We start from the raw sequence: 18,889 nt of genomic DNA, 5'->3' as shown, positions 1-18,889 counted from the left end.
CACCTCCTGCCTCCCCATGCCGGCACACAGGCAGCTTGGCTCATCCCCAGCCCAGCCACATAGGCAGGTGCCCATCATTACCTTTCCTTCCTCTTGCGAGCCCACAGCATCTTTTCTAACCCTCTGCTTATGAGATCTCCTCGCAGTTTGCTGTCTAAGGCTTGCCACCAGCTCTGGTGTTTCCTGTAGGCAAGAAGGGAGTCTTATAGTTTCACAAAGACCAAAATCTTTAAGTGATGAGTAATCCTACCCAGCTCTCAATGCCACCTTTGGTTACCACTAGGAACCCCCTCCCCAGAGAGCTCGCCATTTATTCTTTCCCTCATTCATTGCACATCCATCAAACGCCTTCTCGAGCCTGATCAAGATACAACCTCTGCCCTCAAGGGGTCAAGTTTAGGGGATCACAGACAGAAGAAGGCTGACTGGGGTTGGGGGAGACATTTGAGCAAAGGGAGCCTCTTGGAGCACTCATGAAGGAATGGGCTCTGTGGCTGACTGACACACGGGCCGCCTCCCCCACTGGGATGAACGCTGTGCAGGCAGGACTTTGTCTCTTACCCTCCATGTAGCCCTAGTGCCTAAGGCAGAGGACAGAGTGGGAGCTCCATAGTGCTTTATGCATGTGCAAATACAGAAGTTGAGAAAGCAAAGGGGAAGCCTGGAAGGTGGACTAGGCGGGGAGCCATAAAGCCACGAAGCTGTGTGGTACCAGACTGAAAAAGGGCATTGGAGAGTGTTGTCCGGGAGAGTGGGAGGCGTCGTCAGTAAAGGATGTGCTAGACTCATTCCTCTGCCTTGGCAGCTCACACCTGCCCAGCTGCTGTTGGAGATAGAGCCTCTCCCACACTGGGCCAGGCAGTCTCTCTCCCAGGAGTCTAACTCCTGAGCAGAGAACGGCGGTCCTCTGAAGGCAGCACCCAGAGAGGACGCCCCAAGTGCTTCCCTGGCCCTGCCCTTCCTGGGGCCTGAACGCAGGCTCTTTCCTGGATTCTGACATGGCCCTCAATACACCCCATTCTTGCTTGGATTAATTACTCAGTTCCCACTGCTTGAAACCCAAGACTCGTAACTGATGTAATGGCCAGATGACAGGTGCTGGGGACACAAGAATAGTATATGCCCTGCCCTCAGGGATTGGGTTAGTGGCCTGGGACTCCAGAGTCATCCAGGCTGCCTGGCCATGAGGCTGGACAAAGAAAGGTCATGCTCATGCCCACGGTGTCAGTGACCTCCAGTCCTCTTGCCTTGTCCCAGCTTGGCCTGTCTATCTCTCCCCACCGGCCTCCGACACTAAGCTGGCTGAAGGGGCAGCCACCAAAACAAGGTCCTCAGGGGTAGGCAGGAGGAAGTGGCCTCCCCGCGTCACACCTGTTCCTGCTCCAGAGTCACCTTGAGTATTTGCCACCTGCATGTCCTCGCAGGCAGCCAGGCAGACAGTGCACTGGGAAAACCAGGCAGTGAAACCTGATTTTACTTTAAATATTATTAATAATATTAATATTATTGGCTCCTAATATTCCACGGAGGGATGTAGCACAGAATATGTAACTGTCATCCTGTCACTGGACATTCAGTTTGGCAGACGTGGCCTTGCCCTGGCTCCCTCTAGTTCCTCTGACCATACTTACGCCCAACCCTTTGACCACGCCCACACCCAGCCCTCTGACCACGCCCACACTCAGCCCTCTGACCTCAGACCACAACCAGCCTTCTGACCACGCCCATCCCAGCCCTCTGGCCACACCCACACCCAACCCTGTGACCACGCCCATGCCCAGCTCTCTGGCCACACCCACACCCAGCCCTCAGACCAGCGCACACCCAGCCCTCTGACTGTGGTCCACATCGCACTTCCCGACTGTGCTGGGCCCCAAGGCCACTGGGAAGGCTCCTCGCCCCTGTGGCCTCCTGCCCACACCCGCTGCTATTGTTCCCTCTTCCTCACCTTTCCTCGCATCCCAGCCTTACTCTATTCACCCTCAGCAGTACTTCCTGGCTTTTTGAGTCAGATACTCTCTGATAAGAAAAACATTCCTCCTTTTCTCAGGACAAATTCTATCCACACAGTCATGGCAGTTCCATGGGCTCTCAGGTTCCCAGATGCCCTCCCGGCCTCCTCTGCGTCCTTGTTGAGGCTGCGAGCTTTACGGTCTGGAGCTCAACATCTCCATCCTGGCCACAGCTTTCCTCGAAGCCTTGTTTCCCACCTACTACATTCTCCACGGGCACTGCTGGCTGACCCCCAAACCCGCCTTACTCCACACCCCTTCCTGCCTTTCCCCATAAAGAGCCTTTGCTGACCAAAGAGTTACCCACAATCAAGGAAGAAATGGGCCCAAACTGAATGTCCAGTGACAGGATGACACGTCCATGCTCTATGCTACACCTCTCAGCATGAGGAGCCAGTAAAAATAATATCCACATGTGCCACATGTCGACAACATTGAAAGAATAAATTTGAAGTTAATAATAGTAGCAGGAAATATAATCTAAGTAATGGGGTAGGAATTATATGGGGGACATTTGCATGAAAGTTAACAGGTAAGGAGCAAAATCGCTTCTGCTACAAGATTCTGAAATGCAGAATGTAGCAAGGCTGTATCCACTGCGTGCCCTCTCCACACTCGACATACAAATACACATATTTACATGCATGACACACTCACACACATACACCAACACACAAACACATGCTCCCACACTTGCAGACACACACTCATAAAACCCAGAAGAGAAATACCTTCTGGAGGAAGCAATGTTAACGGGATACTAGCAGTTATTTTTCCAGGTGGTAGAACCATGGATATTTCTTTCTCTTCTTCTTTTCTTTTTTGTCCCTGAGACAAAGTCTTGCTCTGTCGCCCAGACTGGAGTGCAGCGGCACAATCTCGGCTCACTGCAACCTCTGCCTCCTGGGTTCAAGCAATTCTCCTGCCTCAGCCTCCAGAGTAGGTGGGACTACAGGCATACACCACCACGCCCAGCTGATTTTTGTATTTTTAGTAGAGATGGGGTTTCACCATCTTGGCCAGGCTGGTCTCAAACTCTTGACCTCAGGTGGTCCTCTCACCTCGGCCTCCCAAAGTGCTGGGATTACAGGCATGAGCCACGATGCCCAGACTCTTCTGCCTCTTTTTATGCATTTTTTTACATTTTCTTTAATGGGCATGAATGACATATTTATGGCTCTGGGTAAACTTATTAAGATTCTATTCTAAAAATAAATTGGTGACAAAATTAGAAAGCATGAACAAAATACATGGGCCTACCGTGACCTCAAGGACTCATGGGGGCCCTTCAGGACAGGGACATGCCCTGGGAGGCAGCCCCTCCACAGCACTCACCTCCACCTGCCCACGTCAGCCTGCTCCACTCCACCACTGCTCTCAGCCGTGTGGTCCGGATGTCTCTCACTGCCCGAATCCAGCAGGGCCAGCAGCTGAGGCTGTGAGGCTGTGGGCAGCACCACGCTCAGGAGCCGGCGAAGCGTGGCCCCGGGCACCACGGCCATCCTCGCCAGGTACGACGCCAGTCTCAGCTCCTAAGGGAAACAGCGGAGGGAGCTCAGACCCTCGCCACCCCTCAACTTGAACCACCCTTTTTCATGATCACATTCTGAGGACATTCTGTCTTGGAGTGATAAATATTTCAGTAGCTTAGTCTGGAACGCATGTTCCCAAACTTTCGGAGTTATCAAAAAAATCTATTTGGTCAGCAACCTTGGCTCCCAGGTCACTTCCAAAGCCTCCATCCATCCTGTCCAGCTGCTCTCAAGTCACTGGGGCAGTGCCCAAATCCCTACAGCAAAAGCCCCAGCGTGCAGCAGGGAGATTCATCATGAATGTCTCTCTCCTCCGCCTCACATTCCATGAAGTCATTAGGCACCAGGTAAGCGGTGCAGGCTCTGGAAACAACAGAAGTGTCCCAGAACCAGTGGACCATTAAAGACACCGTGCTACACCCATGCCACAGGATGGCATTCTGCAGTCAAAAGAAAGAACTGGAAGCATCCCAGGGGCATTAAGCCGAGGGGAAAGAGCCAGTGTGCAAAGGTCACGTGCTGCATGATTCCACACATGTAGCCACCCGAGCGTGATGACACTTGGAGCTGGAGAGCAGAAGTAGATGCCCAGGTGGGGCAGGGGAGGGGCGTAACCATCAAGGGGCAGCACAGGTGGTCTTTGCGGTGGTTGGCAGCTCTGTGTCTTGATGGTGGTGGTGCTGGTTACATGAATGTACATGAGATAAAATGACAGAGAACTATACGTACATTTCATATCGATGTCAACTTCCCGGTTCTGATGCTGTCTGACAGGAAGCACTGTGGGAAACTGAGTGAAAATGGGGGTCAGGGGCCTGAAACTGTACGAGCTCTGTGAACTTCTTGTGAATCTAAAATAATTTCACAGTTAAAGGTTTTGGCCAGGCATAGTGGCTCACACCTGTAATCCCAGCACTTTGGGAGGCTGAGGCAGGAGGATCACTTGAGCCTGGGAGGTCGAGGCTGCAGTGAATCATGATTGTGTCACGGCACTCCAGCCTGGGTGACAGAGTGGGACCTTGTCTCAAAAGTAAGGGTCACAATAATACCTACAGCAAAGACATTTGTGCAGACAAAATGAGCTAGGGCCTGTAAAACTGTTCTATGCTGCAATGACACAAAAACCAACCACTTCTCCCAGTAACAGGGCAGGGTGTCTGGCCACTTGCCAATCAGAAACCTTCCCTGGGGTTTTACAGGGCAAATCTGAGAGAGAGAGAGGCATTTTACACAGCAACGTCAGGACGCCCGGGTGTTGAAAGACCATGAACTCAGGGCTGCCAGCTACACGTGTCCCTCTGTGTGGAGACAGCTCATCAGAGATGGAGAAGCAGAAAGACTCAGAGGGTCCCTTGGCCACTTGAGCCCTGAAACCTCAGTTCTGCTCTTCTGGGGGACAGCGGGGGATCAATCCATCTCCTTTTATGTTCAAAGCAGTGAGTTGAATTTCCGTTACCTTCACCTAGAAGGAATCTTGACTTTACAAAGCAGCTGAATGCAGTGTTTGGCCAACAGCAGGCACTCAGCCAATGCCGGGTGCTGCTGCGGTGGCATCTGTGAGTTTCCTATGCAGCTGTGACAAATTACCATAAACTTGTGGCGTAAAATGACAGACATGTATCTACGTACAGTTCTGGAGAACCAGAGTCTGAAATCAGCCTCACTGGGCTAAAGTCAAGGTGTGGGCAGGGCTGGTTCCTCCTGGAGGCTCCAGGGGAGGATCTGTCTCTTTGCTTCCTCCAGCTGCTGCAGGCCGCCTGTGTTCCTGGGCTAGTGCCCGCCCCCTTCCTCATCACCTTTCTCTAATCTCCGTCTCCATCATCTTCATCACACAGCCTTCTCCCCTGTCCCTGACCCTCCTGTCTCCCTCTTCTAAGAACACAGGGATGATCCAGGGGAGTCCTCATGCCTCATCTAAAGATCCTTAACTTAATCACACATCAAATCAAAGTCCCTTTTGCTATGTAAGACGACACTCGCAGGTCCCAGGGATCGGGACATGGTCATTGTTGGATTTCTTTATGCAGCGTGCCACAGCACACTGCTGGTGCATTAACTCACTTATTCACTCATAACATGAGGGTGGAGACCTACTAGGTGCCAGATGCTCTTCTAGGCACTGGAGTGAGAGCAGAGAGTGAAACAAAGTCCCTGCCCTCACCAGGGTTACAGTCAAGTCAAAGAGACAGATGTAGGCATTCAAAAAGCAGACAAGGATGAAACATGAGGCAGGACAAAGGGACAGAGGGTGATGGGTGGGGGCAGCCCATGTTTTCGATGGTGGCCAGGGAAGGCTTCTCTGAGGAGGTGACATCTGAGCAGCCACCTACACGCAGGGAATAAGGAAGCCATGGGCAAACGGAGACAGAAGGGAAACCAGAGCAGAGACCCCGAGGGGGGAAGCTGGCAGGGAGCATGGGACAAGGACAGGGATGGAGAAAGGTCAGAAGGACAGGAGTTCAGCTCACACGGGGCCTTTTCACCATGTAAGGATTTTGCCTTGTATTTGCACTGAAATGCGAAGTCATGGTAAAATCTTAAGCAGGGCAGCAGCACGAGCTGATTTTCACTTACAAAAGGTTGCGTTGGGTGGTGTGTGAAAATGGACCATCTGCAACAAGAGAGGTGGAGGAAGAAGAGTATCCCAGGCGAGGGATGAAGGCAGTTTGGACAGAGTAGGGGAGGGAGGTGGCCAGGGGTGAGCAGACTTCGGAGACATATCAATGGCAGAGCCAATAACTTCCGTGGAAAGGAGAAGAGAAATAAAGGATGGCACCAATATTTCACTGGGTAAAGGGAGCTGCCATTTACTGAGATGGGGGAGCAAGTGTGGGCACAGGAATGGCGGTCCCTGTAGTTCCATTTGGACAGAGAGACTAGTGGAGGCATGTAGCCGGCAGTTGTGGGTCAAGTCTCGAGATCAGGAGATGGAATTAGGAGTGAGCAATATGTAGATGACATCAACAAGGGAGTGGCCGTAGCTGGAGAGGAAAAGAGGCCCAAGGACAGAGCTCTTGGGTGCTCAGCACCCACAGGCCGTGAGAAGGAGCAGTGTACAGCAAGGGGCCTGAGCAGGGGTGGCCAGGGGTGGGAGGCAACGAGTCCAGGTGCCAGAAGCCAAGGAGAGGACGTGTTTAGAAGGGTGGGCTGGGAGGTCAGGGACCACAGAGAGGTCAGGAGAAACAAAGACAGGGACTCGACCACTTGGAAACACAAGGTCGCTATGACCTTGGTAAGTGCTTTCACTGAAGCCACAGGGAAAGGTGCTGTTCCAAATACCAGAGCTCCTTCCACGTCCTGACGCTCCCCGTCCATGGCCTCCCTCCACTGTCAGGCTGAACTACTCATCCTTCCCTGACTGTTGCTCTCCAGGGCCACTAAGCCCTTACCCATGAGCTTCCTTCTGCCTAGAGCATATTTCTCCTAAGCTACTCTCTGTCTCTCTCCAGCGTATTCTTTTGCACTCTGCACGACTCTTCCCCGACCCCACCTTCTGGGTCAGGTGTCCCTCCTCTGATCTCACAATGGTTTTAACCAGCTCTGCTGTAACTGCCCCATTTCCAGCGTGCCTCTGGAACTAGGCTCTTAGGATGAAGTCAATGATGCATGATTCCCTGTCTCCAGCACTTAACCTAGTTCCTGAAACAGAGAGACATTTGTTGGATACAAGACGGATAAACAGTGACTTCATAAACACCCTGCAGATTCACCTCTTCCTGAGGCAGGGTCTGAGCCTTTACAGCTGGGATCCCACCAGTCAATGTGGGGATGGACCAACCCACTGACACAGCCCTTTAGCTGCAGTGGTCCCTGATCAGTAATCCTCCAGACAAGTCAGTTCACTGGGTCAAGTCTTCCTGAAAGAGGTGACACAAAAAGCATCCACATGGGTCATGAGCTTTGAATCTGATGCCACATCTACAGATGGAAATGGATCACAAAGGGTAAAAAGGGAACACTTTCACACTGCTGGTGGGAATGTCAACTAGTTCAACCACTATGGAAAACAGTATGGAGGTTCTTTAAAGAGCTAAAAGTAGAACTACCATTTGATCCGGCAATCCCATTACTGGGTATCTACCCAGAGGAAAAGAAGTCATTATATGGAAAAGACACTTGTGCAAGCATGTTTACAGCAGCACAATTCACAACTGTAAAAATATGGAACCAACCTAAGTGCCCATCACCTGAGTGGATAAAGAAAATGTGCTGTATATACACCATGGACGACTACTGAGCCACAGCATGGAATGAAATAATGGCCTCTGCAGCAACTTGGATGGAGCTGGAGGCCATTATTCTAAGTGAAGGAACTCAGGAATGGAAAACCATATATTGTATGTTCTTATTTATGAAAGGAGCTAAGCTATGAGGATGGAAAGGCATAACAATGGTATAATAGACTTTGGGTTCTCAGGGGGAAGAGGGGGGGCCAGTGACGGATAAAAGACTAACACACTGGTACAGTATACACTGCTCGGGTAGTGGGTGCACCAAAATCTCACAAATCACCAATAAAGAACTTAGCCATGCAACCAAAAACTACCTGTTCCCCAGTTGAAATAATAATTAAAAAAATTAAAGAAATGGACCATAAAGCAACACAGGGACACACTCTCTAGGCAGAGGAGGGTGACAGTGAGGCCCGGAGTGGCCAGTGGACAGCCTCTCTCCCCACTTCCTCCCTGCTTCTCCATAGGATGAGCAGCAGGAGGAGGAAGGACACAGGGAGGATGGAGGACTGAGCTTCCTGATGATTCTTTTCTCTGGTACAAAAAAGAAAATGGCAAAATATGGGGCTTCCTCCAGACTGGGTGTGCTGGTTCATTTGACTTGTCAATTTGGCTGGGCCACTGCACTCAGATGTTCAGTTAAACATTCCTCTTATTTCTGTGGGGGCATTTTGGGATGAGATTCATATTTAAACTGGTGGACTCTGAGGAAAATAGATTGCCTGCCATAATATGGCTGGCCTCAGTCAATTAGCTGAAGACCTGAAGAGAACAAAAAGGTTGACCAGCCCTGAGCAGGAGATCATTCTTCCAGAGACGGCCTTTGGATTCGAAGTGCATCTCCTTCCTGAGTCTCCAGCCTGCAGGGCAACCCTGCAGAATTTGGACTCACCAGCCTCCACAATCATGTGAGCCAATTCCTTAAATAAATCTCTTTCTCTACAGACACATCCTATCGGTTCTGTTTCTCTGGAGAGCTCTTATTAATACACAGGAGTTGGGAAGAAAGAAGCTCAGCTGAGTATATATTATTGGGCAGACTACACAAAGCACCAAGCTGGGGACCGAGAAAAACAACAACCCTCTCTGGTCCCTGCTTCCCAGAGCTTCCAGTGTGGCCGCATTTACTCCTCATAGAGCCAATTCTTCAGGAGAGTGCTACCTTTTGAGCATTTGTGTCTCTTCCAAAATTCATGTTGAAACTTAATCCAAATGCCACTGTATTAGGAAGGGGGGCCTTTGGGAGGTGATGAGCCCATGAGGGCTCTGCCCTCAAGAATAGGATTAGTGTCTTATAAAAGGGCTCCAGGGAACTAGCTAGGCCCTTTTTGCCTTGCCATCCCCTCTGCCACACAAGGACATGGTCTTCCTGCCCTCCAGAGGACGCCACAACAAGGCGCCCTCTTGGAAGCAGAGAGCTGTCCTCACCAGACACTGCATATGCAGGTGCCTTAATTTTGGAGTTTCCAGCCTCCAAAATTGTGAGAAAATTGATAAAAAATTTCTAATTCTTTTTTTTTTTTTTTTTTGAGGCAGAGTTTCGCTCTTGTTCCCCAGGCTGGAGTGTAATAGTGCGATCTCGACTCACTGCAACCTCTGCCTCCCGGGTTCAAGTGATTTTCCTACCTCAGCCTCCCGAGTAGCGGGGGTTACAGGTGTGTGCCACCACACCCGGCTAATATTTTGTATTTTTAGTAGAGATGGGGTTTCTCCATGTTGGTCAGGCTGGTCTTGAACTCCCAACCTCACGTGATCTGCCCGCCTTGGCCTCCCAAAGTGCTGGGATTACAGGCGTGAGCCACCATGCCCAGCCAAGAATTTCCGTTCTTGATAAATTATCCAATCTAGGAATTTTGAATGATAGCAGAAGCAGACTGAGATGCATGCAGAGTTCACAATTGGAAAGGGCCCACAATCTAGAAATGAACCTGGCTGAAATTCCACTGGTGATACTTGCTTTCTGTGGAGTCTCAAAGTAACAAAGAAAAAGGTGGGGGAATCAAAGTGGAGAGTGGGAGGTGGCTCAGTTACGCAGAGACAGAGGCCAGGGGTGGTCATCTGCTTCAGACCCTTCAGAGCCGGTCAGGAAGAGCACAGTCTGTGCAGCACCAGGTTGGGCTGAATCCTGAGCCCCCCACCAGCAGTGGCGAGCCCTCATGCCTTCACCACCTCTCTGTGCTTCAGTCCCTTTATTCATAAAACAGGATAATACTGCCTATTTTCCATCTTTCTGCAAGGATTAAATGAATAACAGACCTAAGTGCCTAGGACAACACTCACAGCATGGCAGGTGTGCAGGAAGCACCGGCTCCTCCCTGCCCTGTTTGGACACTGTCACTCCAGTGCTAACGGTGGCACCTTGTTTTGTACATTCGACAGCATGATGACCCCTCTCCAAAATGTCCACGCTCCCATCCTGGGACCTACGAAAATGTCACCTTACAAGAAGGGTACTTTGCAGATGAGAGTAAGGTCAAGGGCCTGGAGATGGGGTGGGAAAGCGGTTATCTTAGATTATCCAGGTGGTTCCAACGTAATCATCATGTGGATCCTTAAAAGCAGAGGTTCTTCCTTCTGTGTTAGGTCAGAGAGAGAGATGATGAGGCCAGAAGAAGGGCCAGAGAGATATGATTTTGCTGTCTTTGAACATGAAGAAAGGATGCCATGAGCCAAGGAATGTAGGTGCCACCGGAGGCCAGGAATATCCCCTGGCTGGCAGCCAGCAAAGAAACAAGGACCTCAGTCCTACAACCACAATGGACCAGGCCCTGCCAATTACTTAAGTGAACAGGAAACAGATTCTCCCCCTAAAGCTTCTGAAAGGCAGGCAAATCTGCCAACACCTTGATTTTAGCCTGGAGAAACCCATGTTGGATTTCTGACCTACAGAACTACAAGGTAAGTTTGTAGCTGTGATAAGCTGCTGTTTGTGGTCATTTGTGACAGCAGTGACAAAAAACGAATCCATTCAGGAAGCTGGGTGTGTCTGTGGATGTAGCCGGCTGGACACCTAAAAGTGCCCCAACCCCTCTTCCCTGCTGACTCCCTTCTCAGAGGCTGGGGGTAAGTGACTTGCACCTCTCCTGCAGCTAGCAAGGTCTGCGGGCCAGCTTTCAGGTTGGGAGGGGAATCGCCGCAGGGACTTGGGGGCATTTGTTTCCTTGATGAGAAAGAACAGGCATGGTGGCAGTTCTTCCAGTTCTTTCGTTGCTCTGAAAGTTATGGCAGCTGGAAACTGTGAGAAGGAACTGTGAAAAGAATCGCAGAACATGACCCTGATGTCACTGCGTGAGCAAGCGCCTCTCCGGAGTCATGTGGTTTGCATTCACCACTGTCTGAAATCATATTTCCTGCTACTTACAGACACCAGAAGCACAGGAAGCCCATCGCGGGATGCGTATAAAACCCGACCAGTAGCAGACAGTCAGGTACCTGACTGCATAAGGCTCCATGCACGGCCTCGGGGCTGTGTATCAGGAAGGGAGGTGAGTGCTGTGACTGGCCAAGGATGAGAAAGGCTGGCTGATCTCAACTCAGAGAGGTGTCATGTGGGGTGCAATATCGCTGATTTATGGCTCTGGCCCAGTTTTCTCTGACCCACTTTGTTCCTGGTAGAGCCTAGTTTTTGTATACTAAACTTAGTTAAAGATAGAGGAGAAGGAGAATATCTGGGTGCCTGACAAACCACAGAGAACATCGACGGGGGAAACGTGATTACTGTTGTGGTTGCTGCCATTAGCACTGATTGAGTGCCCTCTGTGTGCTGGGCCATGCCAGAGGCTTTGCACACATGTGCTCTGCAGTTCCCAAGGCTCCTCATCACCATCCTGCAAGTGAGGAAATGTGGACTCTGAGAAAAAGATGGAGTGATGTGCTGGCCGGGGGCGGCCTCAGACACAGCCAGTGTCCTCTCACCTGGCTGTACAGGGCTGCGAAGGTGTCTGCCTCCATGTTTTCCAACAAGTCTTCTAGGACGACACCGTTCTGTTGCTCTTCTCTCAAACTAGAGTGAAAATAAAATATACGTTGAGTTTGGTTTTGTTATAAAGTGATAGTATGAGATCATCTAGTTATTTATTTATTTATTTAGAGACGGAGTCTCACTCTGTTGCCCAGGCTGGAGTGCAGCGGCATGATCTTGGCTCACTGTAACCTCCGCCTTCCAGGTTCAAGTGATTCTTCTGCCTCAGCCTGCCAAGTAGCTGGACTACAGGTGCATGCCACCATGCCCGGCTAATTTTTGTATTTTTAGTAGCGACAGGGTTTCACCATGTTGGTCAGGCTGGTCTCGAACTCCTGACCTCATGATCCGCCTGCCTCGGCCTCCCAAAGTGCTGGGATTACAGGTGTGAGCCACTGCACCCAGCCTAGTTATTTTAACAACAAAAGAATCACACATTTAAGCCACACAATTTTAAAACTATGCCCATTGAAACAGATGGCCAGAAAGACTGCCTTCCTTTTCTTGTCTAGGCTACTTTGCACATAACATGTCAAGGAGGGTTCCCGGGGAAGGAGGCTCCTCAAAGTGAAAAGTTTCATGGCAGGTACAATGAGACGTTTCTGTGACTTTACAGGGTGATCTCTGTGATGCTGCATGGAAAACTCTGCCTCAGTCCTCATGGTGATGACCAAGAAAACCAGGATCCAGGGTCTATACCCACCATGTGCCCTTGGGTTGAAGCCACATGTGAAAAGGTGCCATCCAGAACCAAAGGATGGCACCTTTTCATATGCGGCTTCCTGATGCCCACACGAGGGGGTCTGCTTAACACATGCTTCAGCCAGTTCAAGTTGGCTTCGTGGATCAGCCTCATGCTCTTGCTGGCTAATACACCCCAAAGCTTCTGCAGGTGCAACTCAAATCAAAAGTCTGATCACAAGCCATCTCCTCCAGGAGCATATGAATATTATATGCCCTAAAATCCCACGCTAAATTAAGCCAGTACCTTTGAGCATTTCCCTCCAACCACACAGATTAAGCCCCCTCGCACAATTATTTCAATGGGACAGAAATGCACTTCGATGTGTTTATACAGAAGAGTGTAATAAAACATATGAACATCATCTGTAATCTCACTGCCCAGAAATCGCATCTATTGAAATTTGGTCGATTTCCTTCCAATTAATTTAGTGTGTGTGTTCAAAGATTAACCACACTATGTATAGACTTTGCCTCCAGTCCTTTCCATGTTCATTTTTTATTCACAGCGGAAAAGTATGAAGCTGTTAAAAACTGTGTTTTTCCAAGAGTTCTTCATGCCACAGCCGAGGCTAAGTGTCTCATGCGAATTGAAAACCACACAAAGAACGACGACAACAACAACAAAAAGACTGGGGGACTGTTTTATAATTTTACAAAAGCAGGACATAAAATACTATGTTTGTGGTGAAATTGGAATAAGGCCTAGTTTAGTTCATTGTCTTTGCCAGCGTCAATTCACATACCATGACTATGTAAGATGTTACCAAGAGGGGAAGGGTACATGGCACTCTTTCTACTATCTTTGCAACTTCTTGTGAGTCTATATTTAAAAATAAAAAGTTTAAAAATGCTAAACTGTAAAACTTCAATGATATTAAATTGAAGGGAAGAAGGACACCAGGGAAGAAGGAGTAAGCTACAGAGCCAGCAGCTCGTGCTGGAGCGATGGGATGACACCTTAGGCAGGAAGGTGAGGGCCAGGGTGGGCAAGGTCAGGCTGAGTGGGAGATGCCTGCGTTGGCCCCTCCAGGCCTTCAGGGGACTAATATCTTCACGTGCCCCGGGGCACGCAGCCTACCTCTGCTGATGTTGCTCCAGTAGCGTCTGGCTCCTGCTCAGGGCTTGCTGCAGGACAGTAGAGACCTGCCTTTCAGAATCCACCTCCCCAGGTTTGTTCAGAATCCCGGGCCCATCGGCCACCCATTGCTGCCAGCTTGCCAGGGCCTGCTGCTGCTGGGCTGCCTCCTGCTGTGCCAGCTGGTCCTCCAGCTTCCTCTCCAGCTCCTGGAGCTCCTGCACAAGGCGGGGAAAGATGGTGAGCCCTACTGCACAAAGCGGGTGGGCTGCAGGACAACATCTGACCTCCTGGGCATGTCGCTAGAAGCCTGGCATGGCCCTGTCTTGCCTGGTTCCCCATCCAGCTGTGCCACACGGTGCAGTGTGAGTGCACCACAATCTCTCACTCCTGTGTCACCTCCATGCCTCCACATATGCTGTTCCCTCCACCTGCAGTGCCTTTCTCTGTCTGTCTGACCAATCCCCAGTCTTCTTTCACTCCACAGCTTAAAAAGAACCTCCTTGATGAAGGGCTCCTCAGTGAAGGGATCCCTGAGTTCCTTGGGAGACGCAGGCGCCCTCTCCTCACATGCCCACCACTACTCCTGGCATCCGCTCCGTTTCCTCTGTTACCCGAAATTATTGTCCTGTGCTTTCTGCTAGAGTGCGAGCTCTTTGACGGCAGATGTGTCTCCTTCTCCCTGCCTACAAAGTGCCTGGGTGCCTGGTGGTTGGTACCTGTCACTGTATACAGTGGAGTATCTGCATGTGCCCACCGTGGCGAAAGCCAGACTGGAACACAGCAACCATGGCTCCACCACCAGCACCGTCAGCGTGCCAGGCGCTGCTTTATGTACTTTTTATAAGTGAATCTCACTGAATCCTTACAACAACCCTTCAGAATACATACTCTTACTTCTCTTGCTTTGTAGGTAGGGAAACTGAGGCAGACAGAGTTAAATTAATTTGCCAGATAATGCAACTACTGAGTGACAGATCCAGAATCTGAAGCCAGGCTAGGCAGCTCTGAAATTGTTTTCTTAACCAATGGGCTACACTGTCTCTCCTTGGCCAAACAGTAATCTGCATTCTTAGGCCACCAGGATTAGATAATCTCAGCATAAGAGACTGTCCACAGCCTGCTTAGGTGGATGACAGGGGCAGGAAGGAGGGCCCCAGGTCTTGGAGAATACAGACACATTTAACCCAGTATTTACCAGATTCGTCAGTACTGCAGTTAAGACTGGAAGGTGGACAAGGTGGTAAATCCCAAGAGGCCCTGGCTGGAGCTCACCGGGGAGGATGATCCTTAACCCTCCCACATAGGTACAGAACGGTCTGCCTTTCTGCAGAGAGGCCAAAGCTTGCGTCAAACACTCAAAAGGATCTCAAAGCCCCCGAAAGACTCTAAAACACTATTTAAGAACCACGAGAGAATAAAATCAGCCAGAGAAAGACTGCATGTCTCTGTAACACGGAGGCCACAGCATGGAGAACCTTCTATCCCAGCCAAACATTTGGGTGTCAAGGCTTTGAGAGCTCCTGAGCAGGGCTCCTAGCATGCTGAGATGTGGAGCTATGACCATCCCTCTCACTACAGCATCTCACAAGGAAACACAGCCCAGTGGAGTTCCAGCAGTGTGTGCTGTCATGCTGTCGGCATTGCCAGGAGCGGGAGACAGACCCCACTTCTACCCAGATGCCAGCCCCAGCCCACCTCGAGGGGAAGGGAGGCTCATACCTGAGCCTGTGCCACCAGAGGAACAGTGGAACACACAGAGATTTTCAAGCACCAGGAGAGTCCTGGTTAGGAATAGAAAATAAGGCGGAAATGTGTCCCACAGTTTATAATCTGCTGATGGTGTCTCCAAACCCCTGTACCCTTACACCTGCCTGCCACCTGGTACAACTGGAATCCAAAAACTGGTTTCAGAATTGTGTTCTCTAATGCCTGATTTCCTCTCCAGGTTTTAAATGCTGAGGGCAGGGACTCAGGAGCATCACTGACGTGTTCACCTTTCTCCCAGCAGCAGAAAGAGTAACAATAATAATGATGATGATTAATGATGATGATGATGACAGGGATGACAGCAGCTGGCACTTACTGAATGCCAATATGATGCCAGATTTTATTCAGCATATTTTACATGAATTAGTTTGTTTAATCTTCACAAAACAACATAAGACAGGAATTTTTCATTATCTAATTTTGTATATAAGGTAACTGAGGCAAAGGGTATAAATAAGTCTCCTGAAATCACAGAGCTGGGCAAGAGGCAGAGTTAGGGGTGATTTCAGGTGTCTCTGACTCTGGGTCCCATCACTCAGCTCAAACACCCCTAGTAATCACTCAACATGTATCTGCTGAATGAATGTTGATGATGGATGGATGGATGGAAGCATGGATAGAGGGAGGGAAAAGGGAAGGAGGGGAAGACAGACACAGAATGGAGAGAGATTACAGATTGGGAGATTCATGGGTGAAGAAGACATGGCCCCTACACTCTGAAAACTCACTGTCTAGTTGCAGTGATGGAAATGCCAACATCTGCTTCGGGATGGAGGGTTACGGGAGCTGATTCCCTCAGCTCTGCCAGAGGGAATCATGGATGGCTTCAGAGAGGAAGTAACATTTGGGTTTGTCTTAGACTACGGAGTTCGCAAGTCGGTACAGCAGAAGCATTCTAGGCAGAGATCCTTCAAAGGGACACATGCCTGAATGTGTCTCCAATGCTCAGAGGCAGCAAGAAGGTCCAGGGGCTAAAACGCAGGATCTGAGGGAGGCAGCAATGAAAGGTGGGATTTTTAAATTTAGAGCTGGGGATGGGGCTGTGAGTCATCACTTTTATTTTTCAGGAACATCCCCTTAACCATCGTGCAGAGGGTTAACTAGAGTAGGGAGAAAGGGAGGTAAGCAGAAATTGAGGTTAGGACAGGAGCATAGGCTTTGGAGGCAGAAGGTTTAAAGTCTGCTTTTCAGCTGTGGGATCTTGGTGAAATGACTTAACCTTCCTAAGCCTCAGCTCCTTCATCTCTAGAATGGGTATGAAAACGTCATGGGATGGACGTAGGTTTAAACACTTAACCACTGCTTTGGACATAATGAGAGCTCCACTGACGCTGGCTAATATCAAGATTATTTCTGTTGTTCAGATCTAATACATCAGACAAGTGAAGCTGGGCAGCCAAAGGTGGAAATGAGAAAATCCAGGCCGAATCAACAGAAGATGGCGAGTGGCATATGGGGAGAAGGGCAGAGAGAAGATCAGAAGATGCTGAGGCTGGGCACAGTGGCTCACGCCTGTAATCCCAGCACTTTGGGAGGTCGACAGGGGAGAATCACTTGATGTCAGGAGTTTGAGACCAGCCTGGCCAATATGGTGAAACTCCATCTCTGCTAAAAATACAAAATTAGCTGAGCATGGTGGTGCATGCCTATAGTCCCAGCTACTTGGGAGGCTGAGGTAAGACAATCAATTGAACCAAGGAGGTGGAGGTTGCAGTGAGCTGAGATCACACCACTGCACTCCAGCCTGGGTGACAGTGACTCTGTCTCAAAACAAAAAACAATAAAAGAAGAAGAAGAAGAAGCCAAGTCAGGCTTGGGAAAGTAAGTACACAGAAATTTAAACTGAAATGCAAATACGGCGGGTACCATTTGTTTGGGGTCATGTTATCTGTCAGGAGTAAGTCCATCCCATTTAAATTTGCCTATCATTGTCACTTGGCCCTCTGATCTAATTGGGCCCTGCATATGTTCCAATTTTGCAAAATAGTCTAAATATTTCATCAGATAAGGTACACTTGATATGGTTTTCTTAGGAGTAATTTCTTCCACAGCATTCCATTTCATGGTTTTTTAATTCTCCTGAATGTTGAACAGCCTAAAAGCTCATTCCCAGTAGGAGAGTGGTTTACACAGAACGAGCAAATTGCAGAACGCAAGTCTAATATCTGGAACAAAACAACAGGTTTGTCTTCATTCCAAAAGCAAACTCAAGAAAGAGCGTATCATATGCATTGCCTTCCCACCCGTTTAATAATACACATGATCTGATTTATCAGCTGCTCCCAACTCAGGACACACTAACTCTCTGTTCTAAACAAACTGGAGGTAGCAATTCCTCAAAAGAATTTTAAGATAAAAAATGTAAGTGTTGTACTCTCCAATTATTATACTGATAGAAATCAGAGTGGTCTCAAGTAAAAAGCACTACTCTGCATTTTAGGGCTGTACTGAGGGTGTTTCTTGGGCTTTTAGGATGAGCAGATGAATCATGCACTGAAGCCTAACTATTCCTGGTGCCCCACTCTGCCCCTAAATCACTAAATAACCTTAGACCTGCTCTTCCCTCAGCAGGCTCTATTTCCTCCACCTGGAATTCAGGGCAGTGGTCCGCCTCATGGTAACCACCTTGAATGTAATACTCGCTGTGGACTTTGGCTAAGTACTCTGTGGAGGTTTCCTCCTATTATTAATTTGCTAAGGAGTTTTATCTTGAATGGGTGTTAAATTCAGTAAAAGAATGATATGGTTTGGATTTGTGTCCCCACCCAAATCTCACGTTGAATTGTAATCCCCAGTGTTGGAGGTGAGGCCTGCTGGAAGGTGATTGGAACATGGGGGTGGATCCTTCATGAATGGTTTAGCGACATCCCTTTGGTGCCATTCTTGTGACAGTGAGTGAGTTATAGTGAGATCTGGTTGTTTAAAACTGTGTAGTGCCTTCCCCACTCCCTCTTCCTTTTGCTCCAGCCATGTAAGATGTGCCCCCTTCCCCTTTGTCTTCTGCCATAATTGTAAGTTTCTTGAAGTTTCCGCAGAAGCTAAGCAGATGCATTATGCTTCCCAGTCTGCAGAATCGTGAGCCAATTAAACCTCTTTTCTTTATAAATTACCCAGTCTCAGATATTCCTTTATAGCAATGTGAGAACAGATTAATACAGAAAACTGGTACTGAGGAGTGGGTAATGCTGCAAGAATAATTGAAAACGTGAAAGCAGCTTTGGAATTGGTTAACCAAAAGAGGTTGGAAAAGTGTGGAGGGCTCAGAAGAAGAAAGATGAGGGGAAGTTTGGAACTTCCTAGAGACTTGCTACATTATTGTGATCAAAATTCTGATTGTGATATGGACAATGAATTTTTGGCTGAGGAGGTCTCAGATGGAGATAAGAAACTTATTGGAAACTAGAGTAAAGGTCACTATTGCCATGCTTTAGCAATGAGACTGGTGGCATTGTGCCCCTACTCTAGAGATCTGTGAAATTTTGAACTTGAGAGTGATGATTTAGGGTATCTGATAGAAGAAATATCTAAGCAGAAAAGCATTCAAGATGTGACCTAGCTGCTTC

General features: G+C 49.0%; 1 protein-coding gene across 2 annotated transcripts in view; it reads right to left on the bottom strand.

Moving 5' to 3' along the window:
- EVC2 (EvC ciliary complex subunit 2) overlaps positions 1-18,889 on the bottom strand; it is a 159,034-nt gene that overhangs the window by 2,486 nt on the left and 137,659 nt on the right. The window contains exons 18-21 of one of the 2 annotated variants that reach the window (XM_017539147.2): positions 13,560-13,774; positions 11,692-11,779; positions 3,348-3,544; positions 82-183 (exon numbers count right to left, since the gene is read on the bottom strand). In XM_017539147.2, coding sequence (XP_017394636.1) covers positions 82-183; positions 3,348-3,544; positions 11,692-11,779; positions 13,560-13,774 — 602 coding nt within the window. The remainder of the gene's footprint in view (positions 1-81; positions 184-3,347; positions 3,545-11,691; positions 11,780-13,559; positions 13,775-18,889) is intronic. The other variant, XR_001828310.2, reaches the window with a different exon arrangement.

This window comes from Cebus imitator, unplaced genomic scaffold (genome assembly GCF_001604975.1).
Source record: "Cebus imitator isolate Cc_AM_T3 unplaced genomic scaffold, Cebus_imitator-1.0 Scaffold117, whole genome shotgun sequence".
Taxonomy (NCBI): domain Eukaryota; kingdom Metazoa; phylum Chordata; class Mammalia; order Primates; family Cebidae; genus Cebus; species Cebus imitator.
This window is presented reverse-complemented; position numbering and strand designations above follow the sequence as displayed.